Genomic DNA, 15,905 nt, shown 5'->3' with positions numbered 1-15,905 from the left:
CTCTTTCTTGTACTGTAATTGTTTCTTGTTAAATATGTGTCTGTAGTCCAATGAATACTTGACTGGTTTCTTATAGAAAATGTTCTTTTCTGGTATCACTCTTTTTGCTACCAGTTCACATAGATTTTCATAACATAAAAGCGTTGCATTAACAAAAAAGAACAAGCAAAGAGGTACTATTATTTTAGTTATTATGGATTTAAAAATCTTAATTATTTGAACCTTTTTTTTACACAAACAGCAATGTCACAAAACGACCTAGCTGAAAATAAGAACCTTCACGAACGTTCGGCAACAAATCAGGATAAACCAGCTTTAGGGCCTTTTTGCCTTCAGATTCTATCACAGAGTATTTTTTTATAAGGAAGCGTTACAAGCAAAGAAGAAACTTAGGAAAAAGGGACCACACAACACGACCTTAGCCATGGGCATTGTTTTATGATACTACTGTGCATCTTAATTAACAGAGCTTGATGGCGTGCCATGGTTTCCAAGGAAGATTTCAGAGCTCGATCAGTGTTCTCACCGGGTGCTGATGTATGGATCAGAACTGGACGCTGATCATCCTGTAAGTATATTAGCCTTCATGAAAATACAGCGTGAAATGTGAACTATATTAATAGAACACAGACACAAACCATAAGTGCATCAGAAAATGCATAAGGGAGAAGTGCAGGATTTTCACTAATGCTTTTAAACAACATCATTTCTTTTCACCCAATTTAACATTATTTGTACACTCATCCTGGCATTTACTGTACTCATGTGTTTTTCTTTATTACACAGAATACAGCCCTTTAAGAAGCTGTGTGTGTCACTGTGATTCTGTATTGGTTGATGTACAATTTTAAGTCCTTACTCTCCCTTTTATACTCCAGCTGTCACTCAGAAGGTAAGACCGGAACCATTTTAAGACTCTAACTCCAAAAAATGCCCAAAAATTCAAAGTGGATGATCAAAAGCTGCTGGCAAAATCTGTCACATCACAGAACAGGAATTTTCCTTTTTCTATTCATTGGTAAATGATTTGGAAAATGAAGAACTTGGTGCTATAAAATATTAACTTTACTTGGAACCTACTAGAAACGGGGTGAAAGGCTGCATTTACAGTACCTGCAACGGAGGCCATGGCAAAATATTTCAAGATATAATTTAATGTTTTCCTTGTGTTATTATTTAGATTTAACCTAATATGCATAGTTTATGAACAAATAATTTTAACGAATAGAACTTTGTTTTAAATTACGTTAGTGAAAATGGTTTATCCAAAATGCTGAGTTCTTGTTGATGATAACATAATTTAGGTAATGAATGTGAAAATTAATTATAATAACATCAGATAATTTATATAACCATCCTGGCTATTTTGAGAGAATATTTATTTAGATCTTACTGTATAATCAGTGAGATAGCAGGTATTTATTAAAAGGATTGCTTATGTCAGTATACTGTAGGGAAACATAAAAACATGTTAACATTTGGATTCAGAGACCTCTGTGAAAATGCTAATTGTCTAGTGCACAATATCTTAACATTAGTGCAAATTAGATAATTAATATTAAATATTGATTATTTTAATACTTACTTAATTTCCCTTGGTTACATGTTAAGAAAATTCTTCATTTTATTTGAAATGATGAAATCAGTTATAATGGTTACTACGGAAACCATCTCTAGGCATTGCACCCAAACACTGAAACTGCAAAATCCATTAGTCCTTGGCTCTTACATTATACCTAATTTTCTTGTTTCTTCTTTCATTAGGGGACCAATTCAGATGTAATATCATTATATGCAATATCACTAGCACTGTTCTTATTTAGAAATTATAATGACATTAAAATTCTTTTAAACATTACAGTTAGTAACTTACTCAATTTATGCTTTACTTCATCAGCCAGAAGCTGAATTTCCAGAAGCTGAGAACATCTATTTAAAAGCATAAGAAAGGTGATACGAGAGGGAGCCTTCCTGCTCACCCATTGCTATTTTGTTGTTTTAACCTGTCAGTATGTGGCAAATCCCTTTGACCCAGAATCGTTCTTGTTGTACTTCTTTGATCTGTGTCCTAGGCTACAATATCCTTTTTTATAGTATGTTGACTAAAACTGAACACAGTACTCTTAAGTGAACTTTTACCTACACTGTATGTATACCTAATCTTAGTTTAAGTCCCAAATTTTGTACCATATTCCTAAACTTTCTGTATGATTTGTTTTACCTTAACCTCATTGCTTTAAGAGCATTGAAAATTACACAAACATTTGAATCTGTTTCATGCATAACTGTATGGCGAAGTGGCAGACAATTTCAATCCTCAAGTGCTGAGGTCCTGCAGGTTTCAGATTTCAATTAGTACTTGATTAAGACCTTGAAAACACTGCTGTTAAAGAAAGTGGATTTGACTTCTGAACTGCTTAGTTATTCAATGTGTTAGTAAGGTCTGAGGTGAAATGAAAACTAAAAACACAGCATTCAAATGAAGTTGCTGTCTCCTACTTTCTCCATGTTCTTTTGCTGGGTATGTGCCCAGTCTGTGATTTTATTCACAGAGTTTAACCTTTTATCGTTTACGATTTCCTCGGTTTTTGTATCATCGGTACACTTGTTTGTTGGTGATACCAGAGTTTAAATTATTATAGACCAGGAAGAGCAATGGGTCTAAAACAGAGCTCTGTAGTATGTCACTGACTGTGCTGACCCAATTAGTGGTTTCGGCCCTTGAGATGATTTGCTATTTCTTATCTGTTGAACAGAATTCAAACCATATTCATACATTACCTTGGATATCTACAGCTTTTTATTTGGGAATTAACATTTTGTGAGGAATCTCATCCTTCTTCATAAAATCTGAAAACTGAAATTTTATTTGAAAGTTTGTAACTTTGTAACATGTTTACATTTTTGTGTTATCGAGTATCCCTGTTACATGTTCTCATTATTCTTCTTCTAGGGCTCAAAATTATCTTACACTATTTTGTAAATATTGTTTTTGTTTGGCTATGACTGTAGTTTCCGTACTTTTACCATCACCAGAAGAAAGACTAATTGGTCTGTAGTTTGCTGGTACATCTTTGTTCCAATTTTTCCACAAATCGTTACATTTTCTGCAAGTATAGTTCCTATCCTTAGTGACAGATGTCTATCTTAATGTAATTTTAGCAATAGGAGAGGATTGAGGCATTGAATAAAACAAATAAATTAGTGGTAACTTGGACTAAATATTTTTGTAAATCAGAGCTTTATCATTCCTGACTCCACATGTTTGAAACAGACATACAGTAACTGCGGTCAGTACAATGACATTAAAATATAATTTTTGCATGTAAAATCATATACCATTGCTGACTAAGACATTCTACATGAAAGGCATCTTGTTAGTAAGCTCTGTATGTGCCAATATCACTGTATCTTTTGAGTTTCTTGACTGAGAGGAGATATTTTATGTTAAAGGCTGTTATTGTAGAATGTTAGGGTGCCCAAAGGGGTTGGGCAGCCAGTTGACCTTGGACCCCTAGAGGTTTTTTTCTCCTTACTAAGTAGTTTGTGGTTCCTTTCCTCTCTTGTCTTTTCTGTTCTGTATTCAGAACATGTATGATCACTTGCTTTGTTAAATGCCTTGGGGCAACCTTGTTGTGAAAGGCGCTTTATAAAAATAAATTGAATTGCATTGAATTGAATAAAAGGCTGTCTTTGCACCTTAGTATTTAGACTTTTATCTAGCTTTTATTTGTACAGAGAACTTTAGGATGCTATGTACAGCTAGAGTTGTTATTTATTGCTCAGTTGGATCTTTAGACAAATATGTTTAATTGACCTAAACTGTTACATAACAAATATGGTATTATCCTTGAAGTAATTAGAAAGATGATAAAAAAGACTAATGGTATGAATATGTAATATTAATATAAGCTTTTATGTTTCATATAAGATATTATGGTTTCTTAAAGATACAGTATGTTTACTGGCAGACAAGGGATGGTTGGTGCTATTTTAAAAAAGATTTTGTAGTATTCCTCCTTAAACACATTTAAACCAATAGGTATCATCAGCATGTATTTCAGATTCCCCTAATTAAATTTCTTCAATTTAATCATTCATCTTCAATGTACATATTATTTTCAGTACTCAGTAATAATAGGGAATGCCTCTTCTGCCAATCTGAAATATAGACCTTCTCTTTGCATTGTAAGTAGGCAAATAACTGAGACTTATTTCATTGCTTTATAGCTGATGTGGATCAAGCATTCAAAAAAGGAGTTTAGAAGAATTAAGATTATCGGGAAGTGTTTTTATTAAAGATTGGTACTGTACTGAAAATAGTTCATAGATTGAACTTGGGAAAAAAATACAGACAAACTCACATTGCAGGTAATATAACACACCTGTCACTTTGTTAAGTTATATCTGATTGTTTGAAATATAGTTAAAGAAGGTATGCTCAGGCCTCTAAAATAGCATTAGTCCTCTCTTATGAGTCATCACAGAAACAGATAGACAGAATAGAAATAAGTTTCCATACTCTCTATTTATCTGTCTGTTTCCCAAGAGTTCAATTAAATAAGAATAAGAAACTCCTCTAAGATTTCAGGAAATGCCAGGGATTGTAGAGATAAAGAAAGTGTGTTTAAGGGTCAATTGGTTCCTTCTCAGTCATTTAAACTGAGAAGCAATGAAAAATGATTACCATAGCAAAAATAGTGAGAAATTGCATTGACATCCTAACAACATTTTAACAAGTATTCCCTTGCTAATAATGTTAAATGTAGTACCAGGATTTGGATTTATTTGAACAGCTTTAACTATGCCAGATATAGGGCTGTAATAAGTGATTCACTCTTTCACAACTTCTGTTCATTTATTCTATTGATGTGCTCATCCTTCAATTTATATTTCTGTCTGGTTCATTCTTCTTAGTAATACATCTTCCTGCGAACCCATTGAAATGGTAACTCAAGCCTATCTTTGGTCATTATCCATTATAACCCCAATTTTAGAACACCAATGGGCAACACAGAGATAAAATTGCTCCAGTAGCTACGATCAAAGACAAAAGGATTTGGCCTCCATGCTTGGGTTATACAAAATGATAACATGCACTGCAGTTATATTCTGTATATAACTCCATTATATTCGAGATTATATTCTTATTTTTATTTTATTTTTTACTTTATCTTATTTTAATTATAATGAAAAATACAGAATAATAATAAAGCTAGGGTTTACTGACATAGTCATATAAAGATCAGTTTGACATCATTCAGTGTTTGCATCTGGGTTCCAGTGTTCTTGTAAATTAAAAAAAAAAAGTATTGTAACTTCAGCTTTTGCTGCCAATTTAGTTTCAACACAGCACAAAAAATGTAAATGAAGCCATTTGGAATTTGAAAAAGATAGTAAAAAGGTAGAGTAAAATACTCAATTTTAGTCATATATTATAAATTAGATATAGGTGGTGGAACAGTGGAGCAATGGGTAGTATTGCTACATCAAAGCGCAGCCCTGCATTTAATTCCTGGGGTGCTATCTGTGTGGAGAACTCATGTTCTCCCTGTGTTCACATGAGTTTTCTCTGGGTTCTCCTATTTCCTCCCACAGTTGAAAGACATACTGGAGGATTCTGGGAAAATTGGCAGTATGTGTTTGTGTCTGTGTGTGTCCTGCGATGGATGCACCTGTTGCTTGCTGGGATAGGGTCTGGCTCCCCCACCACCTTGTATTGGATAAAGCAGTTAGAACATGAATGGATGGAATAAAAAAGATTTAACCAAACTTGCTCTTAATATTTTTCTTTTATAAAATATAGGATCTAAAATTAGATTACATCTTCTGAAAGAAAAGATTAAAATCAACAACCATAATAAGACCAGGTCCTCTACCACAGTATTCTACACTGCACCAGTAACTACTCCACCCCTGCTAGAATTCAATCACAGTAATCAACTGGCTCAGAGTCTCACAGTGCCATTCTCCAGACAGCACAGAATTCTGTTGCTCTACCTAAGGTCGGGTCCTCTGCTACGACAGAATTTTACAATGTCTAGATTTCAGAGGAGAGTAACATCACCTCTGTTACACTCTCAGTGCAATAACCCTTGTTAGTTTTTTACTCTGAAAGTAATAATGCTAGGTGGTGTGTTAAATTCTTGCTTAACTGATATTGTTGCTTAGTTGCTATGAGCCAGTGTTGCAAAACATCACGAGGGATCCAAGTGGTCCCATAATTTTTGAATGAAGATGCATTCTTGACCTTCATCTTAACCACAGAGTTTTCTTTATTCACCCTTTGCCAGCAAAAGCCCAATCATATCATGTGAACAACTGACAGATTGGTTTGATTTTTTGTTAACAGATCAAAAATCAAACCAATCTGTAAGAAGAATAGGCTGTGTTAAGAGGTGGAAAGCAACTTTAGTATATGGATAGCTGAAAAGAGAGTAATAAAACATCCAAGATACAGTATGTACAGCTAGGCATTAAAAATGCAACAAATTCTATTGGTTTCAATAGTAATTTGTTGCATTTTTAATGCCTCTCAGTATATTTTGTTATTAGTTCAGGTGGGTAGCTGTGTCAGCATGCGTAGGCTGCAAAGGAACAAGTAATAGGTTTATTCCATGCTGAAAAAAAGAAGAAAGAGAACACAACGTTTCGGCCGTGGAGCCTTCTTCAGGTGTGAGCCTCGCAGGTGCGGCCGAAACGTTGTGTTCTCTTTCTTCTTTTTTTCAGCATGGAATAAACCTATTACTTGATATTTTGTTATTGTTAAACTAAGCACATAGCATTGAATTGGAATAATGCATTGGGTTTTTTAACTCTAATTATTTAACAGAGGTTTAAGGCTCAAGTTCTACAATAATTTCTCTTAATGTAGTAGCATCCTTAAAATACTCTTTCAAACGACTCAGGGGGTTTTATAGAGTTACAATCGATGGTTATGTAATAATAGGGGATTGGAGGAAAGTCACATGAGCTTAATGAGATGGATTTTCAAGAAACTTTTCCAATGAAAGTGCTTAATTTAGGAATTTCATGCATTAATGTATGTTCCCTGACAACTGATGCTACTTGCAATGATTTGGAACAACACTAATTGTACAGTAAATCCTACTGGCTAGATTCATCCAGTTTTCACATTACAGCCTCCGTCTGCCTCTGTAGATGTCATTTAAATGTTGGTATTGCATTGCAAAAGCTTGATAGCAACAAGTTTAAACAAGTTTCATAGTGACAAGTCATCAATTTGCTACTTAAAACCAATGTGACAAGCTTCTGGTGGAACAAACAGAAACAGTACAAGTACAGAAACAATTAAAAGTGACACAGTTGTGGACATAAGGGAATTATTATTACTGCTGCTACATAGAGGAAATGGATCAAAGAAATTAATGATGACCTTATTTATTAAATCATTTCTACACACAGTGTTTTGAGTTTTATGTCATTATTATTGTTGATGCATATGCAAATGTTTGCTGAGTTAAAGGGCTTATCTATTCTTTATTATTGAATCAGACTGTGCAAATGAGAATAATTCCAACTTTATTTTTCTCTTAGTAGGACAAAGTAGCAGAAAACATACTGATTATACCATCTTTTCCTACAGATTGCTAGAGGCTCTTCCTCCATCTTTTGCCTTATACTGCACAACTATAAATTGTACTTTCGAACTAGCTACAGACATTCTTATTTTTGAATTTGTTATAAAGTGTGACTATAATAAATGCATTGTTTGTTTTAGGGTTTTAAAGACAATGTATATCGGCAAAGAAGAAAATATTTTGTGGATGTTGCCATGAACTACAAATAGTAAGTATAACATATATTCTTTCTCTCTGTGAGATTTAATGGTTTGCTACACTCTTTCAATATATAAACCTTTCCTCTTTCTTTTGTTAAGAAAAAATATTGTTCCATCACTCCACTGCAAACAACAATAGCTTGTGAATAACATCTACAAGCCATGTTATCACTAGAGAAAACATTAGCAATGGGCTTTGTTTTTTTTTTCTGAGAAGTTAATCACTTTGTCCTGATTGGGAAAAGTTACAACATAATTATAATCAACACCTGCTGAGATCTCATTCTTAAAAGAAAAATAAAAAGCAAAGCGGGTCTCAGAAACCAGTGTCTGCAATTACATATAGGATTTACAAGAGCTCTAACCGACCATCTCAGTACCTGCTGGTACTTGCTTGATAGGTTTAATACACTTTTAAAATCAGCAAGTTTTATTTGGCCATAATTCTAAACTGTAATGTGAACTACAAGTTCTGAAAAAATAGAAATGACCACAAACTTTGATAATTCTCAGAGAATTTCCAAGCTAACCACTTTTTTACCCATCTACAGTATATGTGTTATATCAAACAAAGGATGGTAGCACTTTATTTAAGTGGATGAAAACAGCATTTTATAACTGCAAACTAAACACCATTGTCAACACTTAATACTAATAAAACAATTGGGAATGATAATTTTCGCATTTCTGTTAAAACCTGTTCAATTAAACATTAGTACTGTAAGTGTCACTTACCACCTAATTATGCACACAGTTGTAATGCTCTTTTCATGTTTTACGGATTATGAGGACTTTATATTGTACACGGATCTGCACTCACTTTAACTGAAGTGAGTATGAATTACTGAAATAAATTTCTAGGCAAGTTTCTCTTAGGGTTAACCACTAAGGCATATATTATTAATTTATTTTTAAAACTTGCAACTTGCAAAAGCTTGTTGATTGCTAGTATAATACTTTTATGTCTAATACATACAGTACTTTATTGGTGAAACATGCAGGATATATATTATGCATTAGTGGTATTAAGTTTGGCCTTTGTGCTCCTAGTGCAGGCACAAAAGGTAACAGCTCATTAACCAAGTAACACAGGCTTTGATGATCATACTTTTAGTGTTCTCTGACAATAAAGGTTGATTGTTTTGGCTTTGTAACTGAGTGCTTTTTGTACTTTCAGTCATTTATTTAATTGCACATCTGCTGTTACTCTATTTTCTTGTTTTGTTAATTCCCTGTTTTTTTTTACTGTTCTGACTTGTTTTCCGAATTTAAGCAATTTTACACTTTGTCATAAATGTAATTACTATACCTTTCATAAACAGCAATATATTGTGAGTGTGCTTCATAATGCTGGTATATACAGAATTTATCATTGGTTGATTCAGTACTGAAAAGCAAAAGAAAAGAAAAAAAATATTCTGGATGGTGGAACCTTGTCCTGGTGTGTGGAGGGATGAGAGAGAGAGCAAGAATATGATGATAAGGAGAATGAAAGAATGGGTACAGAGATATGAGAAGGGTCCTAAGAGAAGGGTTTCTGGAAGATGCCAGGGCAAGTGAAGGAGGCAAAAATACAGGAATGGATGGCAATATTTTTAAAGCAATCTGTTGATCATGGAGAGTTGAGGAAAGGGGTTGGCCTAGTTTATGGATCATTTTGGCTTCTTCTTTCTTGTACTCAGAAAAAACTAAAAGCCATTCTGTTCGTGTCCAGGTGCTCAATCAGAATTTCCAGATCTTTTAAGTTCAAGTTCAAGTTTATTTGTCAGTCTAGCCATATACAAGTATACAGAGGACCGAGATATCGTTCTCCAGGTCTACGGTGCAAATACAGACAGATACTGAGAAGACAATGCTATAGACAATGTAGACACAGACATTTCTGACAGGGTACAGGGTACATGAAGTGCAATGTGCACAGTGGAATTTACTTTACAGGATTGTGCAAAGAATACATCAGACAGTATGCCTGACATTAGGCAAAAAAGAACTAAGTTTCCAGATTTGGAGTAGGTGCAGTAGGTACCAGGGTGTTAAGGAGCCTGACAGCCTGTGGAAAAAAGCTGTTACGGAGTCTGGTGGAGTTTGCCCGTATACTGCGATACCTTTTATCAGATGGTAGGAGGGCAAAGAAGTTGCAGGAGGGGTAGGAGGGATCGTCCACAGTACTGGGAGCTTTGTGTGTGCAGAGTTTGTGGTAGATGTCCTGAATGGACGGAAGGGAGGCTCTAATGATGTTTCCTGCCGTATTGACAATTCGTTGCAGGGACTTGCAGTCTGAGACCTTACAATTCCCAAACAGTGATACAGTTTGTCAAGATGGTCTCGATAGTACCTCTACAGAATGTGAATAGTATCGGGGAGGTTAAGTTTGCCCTTCTCAGTCGCTGCAGGAAGTGGAGACGTTGTTGTGCTTTTTTAGCTAGGGAGGTGGTGTTGATGGTCCAAGTGAGGCCATCTGTGATATGCACACCAAGAAACTTAGTACTTCTAGCTGTCTCCACAGGGGAGCTGTTGATGTGCAGTGGGGAGTGATCAGTGCGGGCCCTCCTGAAATCAGTTATCATCTCTTTTGTCTTATCTACAGTCAGAGACAGATTCCTGTTGAAGTACCAGTCCGCTAGTTGCTCCACCTCCTCTCTGTATGGTGCCTCATAGTTGTTACTAATGAGGCCCACCAACGTCGTGTCGTGTCATTTAAAGAAATATTGCTCCCTACTGATATATGGTGATCTATTTTTTAGGACTGCTATATATGTTTAAAGATGGGGAAAAATGCCAGTTTTGCAATACTGTGCCTCTTTTTCTTTTTCTTCTCCAGTCTAACAATCCAAGCTTGTATGAACCCTGTCAACATTTCAGCTTAAGATGGCTAATTTCTTTTTCTCATTGTCTAAATATTTTGAAAGACAGATGAGTGAAAGGAAGACAAATAACAAGGCTACACTCACTAGAAAGGGAGGGTTTGGTATCCCTGCTTCCTCAACAATAGTTCTTCTCATAATCTGAAAGAGAGTTTTTCTTGATGATAGCTTGTACTTCGCCAGTCAATGGCATCGTTGGTGCCAATCATAATTATGATGTATTGTATCAATGTGAAGAGAAGTTTAACTCCAGCTGTAGTTAGTGTGTGCACAAAAATAGCCGCAATAAGTATTGTTACCAGTTCTATTATCTGAAATTCTTGCATCAGGTAGAGTGCGTATAAAGGTAGTGGAGGTTGAGAAATAGCTGTGAAGCTTTTTACCAATTTAGAGATAGATGCTCGCTCTCTTTCAATACTGTGACAGCTATGAGGTGTGGTTCACTTGTTTGCTGCCATTCACAGTCATGCATGCTTTTGAAGTCACCCATCCAGAAAAAAGACAGCAATATTATTTGGCTTCCTTTCAGTGATAAACATTAACCTCTTTACATAAAATGAAAAAAGCACTGTATGCCATGAAAATTTAACATACTGTAGCAAGTCTAGGTCCTGATAGTGCTTTGACTTTGAATTATGATGCACATGGACACAGTGTTTGTATGCGAGGCAGAGCATTTATTAATTTTCCAATCTGAAGAGCAGACGACTCAGGCAGGGTTAGAGATGGCTGGTGAACAATGAGGACTACTGGCATGAGGCACTGGCAAAATTCAATAATGCTTTAAAATGAAGTGATCCTTGTGTAAGAAAATCATTTTGCGCCATTCAACAGAACGACAAGACTAATGAAAGATTGTATTGATCCTGTTGCTTTAGAGGACAGAAGGCCTCTGTCCTGGAGCTGCTTCAGCTGCAGTTAATTCCCTAAATAAAGATTTTGTAATCAATTGGTCAATAAATAAATGCATACCTAATTAAAACAGAATAATCAGGAGTGAGTTTTTTCCCTTTGGAATACAGTTTAGTTTACCTAAACTACTACTTATAGTTTGCAGACAGAATAGATTTATCAGTCAGTGTCCTGAAGCTATTATCTAGATTTTACTCACACGTAGAATATAATTGAATAAGCCAAAAGAGGGTTTCCTTCTTTTGTGTCCTTGTTGGTGGTTGAAAAATAGTAAAGCTTACAAAAGCTGAATAGGTTTGTATGTGAAATTAAAAAAAACAATATTTCTTACCCCGGACTGGGATGTGGAAATATTATAATGCTATTGAGCCTTGCTCTCAATTTATCATTGTGGTTTTGTGTACAGTACTGTATATCACTGACAATATGATCAGATTTCTTAGTGTTAGTATCCTCATTGCTAACTCACAGAACTAAAACAAGTCCTTTTTAAACTGGGGTTTTTGGTTTATTTTGTGCTTCCAATGTAGATAATTCCTCTTTATTGCAGAGGCCTTGTCTGTACAAGATTATATAGGTTCAATTCTTTCAGTCTTTCAGTGTAGGACCTCCACTTATGCCCTGGAATGTATTTGGATGTACTTCCCTGCACTTATTTCAGAGCACCAATATATTTTTCTCCATTGTGGATATTTTCCCTGAATATTGTACACAAAATTTTAAAGGAGGCCTTATGAGAACATTATACAATTTTAACATAACATATCTCGATTTAAATGCTATGCTTTTAACCTAAGATGTTTATAAATTAAGTTCTTCTATCTGGCATTTTCCATTTTGTATTCATTATAGTAATTTTTATTTTCCTACCCGCTTTTAAAACACCACACTTGTTTTTTTTTTAATTAAATATCATCTGCCAGGTGTTTGTCAGTCTTGAATTACCTAAATCTTTTTTGAACTGCACTTGCTGCTTCTGAAGTGTTTGCTTAACCTCCTAATTTGGTATCATCTGCAAACGAGACTAGGTTACTTACTGTACCAGAATCTAGATCATTGATTTAATTTAATAAGAGCAGTGGTCCTAGTAAATATCCCTGTGGTACCCCACGATTGATCATCCCAATCTGAATACTGTGTTTACCCTTTCTCCGTACTCTTTGTTTTCTATTTATTATCTATGTTTCAATCCAAACCCTTGTGTTTTCGTGAATGACTAGCACTTGCAATGCGAGAATTAATCTTTTAGGATGTATGCATTAGTAAATATTTTATCAAATGTATGCTGTACATCTGTCGCCTTACACACATGTAAAGCAGTAGAAAATGGTTTCAGGATATGGGTAAGGAGTGTGTATATGTCAAAAAATCACATTTGCTTAGAACAACACATGTAAATATTCATAAATAATGAACATATTCTTGGTCTAAATCAAGGGACACAACCTAAACTTTGCAACATACAGACATTTATCATTTGAGAAAATAGTCTTTTCCTTTATCTCAACCCTCTTTCATGCTGCATAATTCCGTTCATTTTTTTTGAGTGATTTATAGACCTCATGCACAAAGAGAGTAATAGCCATCCAGTGGTAAGAAAGCTACACCTTACCCCCAAAATTACACCCAATGATTCCAGCCTTACATTTAATCTTTCAAATATGTATTTCAAATGAATGTTATGGAAAACAAAATCTTGTGGTTTCTTTGGATGAGACAGCTGAATTTATGTGAACAATGGAATAAAAGTCTTTTGTTCTGTGTTGTCTGCATAAGGCTGTTTTGCATATTATTCGATGATGTTCCTCTTTGAATTCTCATCTGATGGTAGAAGCAAATCAATTAAAAAGAGATCACGTAGCTACAGATTTGTGCACCTCATCCCCATTAATGAAGTCCAGACAAGAATTTTAGGTCCATTTTTCTGCAATTGTTTTAACTTGGATCGTCATACATGTAACCTTTTAAATCATATTACACTTAGAAAAGTGAGGCAGACTCTGCCTCATTTGGCACAAAATATTCAAATGGGTTCAGTGTGCTTTGTCAGAGGGAAATGTGAATGGTGTGTGATGCTTAGGGGAAGCATGGAGAGGTTTCACAGTCCATGTGACAATCACTTGTGTAGCCATTTAGAATGAGAAAGTGGAATATCTCTGGACTTTGAAGGGATTTCTTTTGCCAAAAGAACAAGTGTGTGAAAGTGTCCTGAAAGAGATTGTTTCTTTTAAGTAAAAGGCATTTTATGGAGTGCATTTGTTTTTGGTCGGTTTTATTTAATGTCTTTAGACTATGTTAAAAAAATGACATTCAGATCAGCTGACTGGCAGAGCTGGAGGGTAATAATGCAGTCCACATTTGTGCTTCATGAGAGTGGAAAACATCATATTCTCACCAGAATAAACTCCGGCCGAGTTTAGAAGTTTCAGAATGTTCTGACTGATTCCCCTGGGATTATCTGTCAGGAATTGAAATCACTGAGCCATGCCAATGCCTGGGATTGTTTCTACTTAAGCAAGTACACCATTTCAGGGGTGAATCTTTTATCTCTGTTCCTCTAGTGGGCAGCCCATCCCCCGAATTGTGTACACAGAAGAAGAAGTGAAGACCTGGGGCACAGTTTTCCAGGAGCTGACAAAGTTGTATCCCACTCACGCCTGCCGGGAATACCTGAAGAATCTCCCATTGCTGACAAAGTATTGTGGATACAGGGAAGACAATATTCCTCAGCTTGAAGATGTGTCTGCTTTCTTAAAAGGTAAATTCTACCTCACTGTGGACAGCAGTGCTGAAAACAATCCTCTCTCTGGAATCAATTTCACCCCTTTCAAATTAAGCACCCTCATCACTTTAAAGCTCTGCAACTCATGACTATAAATTCAATTTGTCCAAATTCCCATATGTCAAACTGAATAAAATCATATGTTGCAATTAACAGTTCAATACATATCCTATTTCACTTCTGTCCCTTTTTGTCACATTTGATTTTTCTGCTGCATTATTTGGCTTTAAAATGTTTTGGGTTGTACAGGGAAAAGGGCAAAGTTATCTTAAATGATCTTTTATCAAATTAACCTTTCTTGAATTACAGTAATAGACTTGTGTCATATCTCAGGTCTTGATGTTCAGAATACATAAATGACACAGAAAGAAAGAACCTCAGTCTTCATAATAGCTTCATTTCTCATGCCGCAGAATAGAGGAGAAAGTAAATGAATTAAAGAAAACGTGATATTTATCTGCTTTTATACATTTGCTGTTACACAGACTGATTTTATGATACAGGAAATCACAGAAGCAAGGTCAGTGACTGATTAAACATAAAAGAACAATACAAGTTGTGATGATCTGTGTCCTTCCAACACAGATAGTCCTGTGGATGCTGTAACATCCAGGCCAGTTAATTGAAGTAAAGTGAATTACTTGAATGAGAGAAAGGCTAAGCACTACAACATAAAAATTAATTAAAATCATGGTCAGACACTGTGGTACAAATGTACTTGGAAATCTAGCTTTGCTTTTGTTTTATTGAACCCATATAATATAATTTCATATGGGAAGAGAAGAGAAAGATTTTTTAAAAAGAATTTGACCCTCCCATTCATCTTAAATTGCAATACAACTTAAGGCACATGTTGAGTGCACACTCGGTTTTGGCTTTTTTACTTTTCTCATTTTATTTTTACTTACTATTCTCCACTCTACCAAAATAAAACTTAATAGGGGATGGAAACAGTACCAAAAGCAAGTCGTTTAACATGTTTTGATTTAAAACAGAATGTGATTCTTTTCCCATTGTGGAGACCTTTTTTGTTTTTTGTCATCATCTGGCTTTTTTTTTCTGGAATTACTATTTTTGTGACATCAAAAAGGTAGCACACAAAATGAAAAGCATCAAACCAATCCTTCATTCTAACCTGGAAAAAAACATTAGAATTGTTCACATACAGTATACAGTATGTATGTTTTAAGACTATTTCCAAATGTGTTTTTCAAGAAAAAAAAGTATTTGCAGCACCTGCAGTGTAAGTACCTTTTTTTCCAAAGTGTAGATGACTGATTTAAAGCTTTGCAGTCATGATCATTATCCCTGTGCAACAATATTAATAACACTGTCAAGTATACATTGCAACACCCCTTCTCTTAGGTGTTTTCCAAGGTAATGGGAATTAGTTGCAGTGTACAGGTTGAAACCAGAGCTGTTTCTTCAAGTCTTAAAACACATTTTATTCTTTAAAATACTACAGTTCTGAAAAAAACAGAGCATTAAGCTTGTACTCAGTGGAGAAATGGAAGGAGGCTTACAAAATACAGTACTTACAACATAA

General features: G+C 35.0%; 1 protein-coding gene across 6 annotated transcripts in view; it reads left to right on the top strand.

The window, feature by feature from the left end:
- The window catches only part of tph2 (tryptophan hydroxylase 2 (tryptophan 5-monooxygenase)), a 50,984-nt gene that overhangs the window by 11,445 nt on the left and 23,634 nt on the right, over positions 1-15,905 (top strand). For all 6 annotated transcript variants that reach the window (XM_088923402.1, XM_088923403.1, XM_088923400.1 and 3 more), the window contains 3 exons: positions 468-568; positions 7,742-7,809; positions 14,139-14,335. In XM_088923402.1, the coding sequence (XP_088779528.1) occupies positions 468-568; positions 7,742-7,809; positions 14,139-14,335 (366 nt within the window). The remainder of the gene's footprint in view (positions 1-467; positions 569-7,741; positions 7,810-14,138; positions 14,336-15,905) is intronic.

This window comes from Atractosteus spatula, chromosome 8, assembly GCF_055471065.1.
Source record: "Atractosteus spatula isolate fAtrSpa1 chromosome 8, fAtrSpa1.hap1, whole genome shotgun sequence".
NCBI classification, from domain to species: domain Eukaryota; kingdom Metazoa; phylum Chordata; class Actinopteri; order Semionotiformes; family Lepisosteidae; genus Atractosteus; species Atractosteus spatula.
The sequence above is the reverse complement of the archived record's forward strand: the minus strand, read 5'-3'. Positions and strand labels throughout refer to the sequence as shown.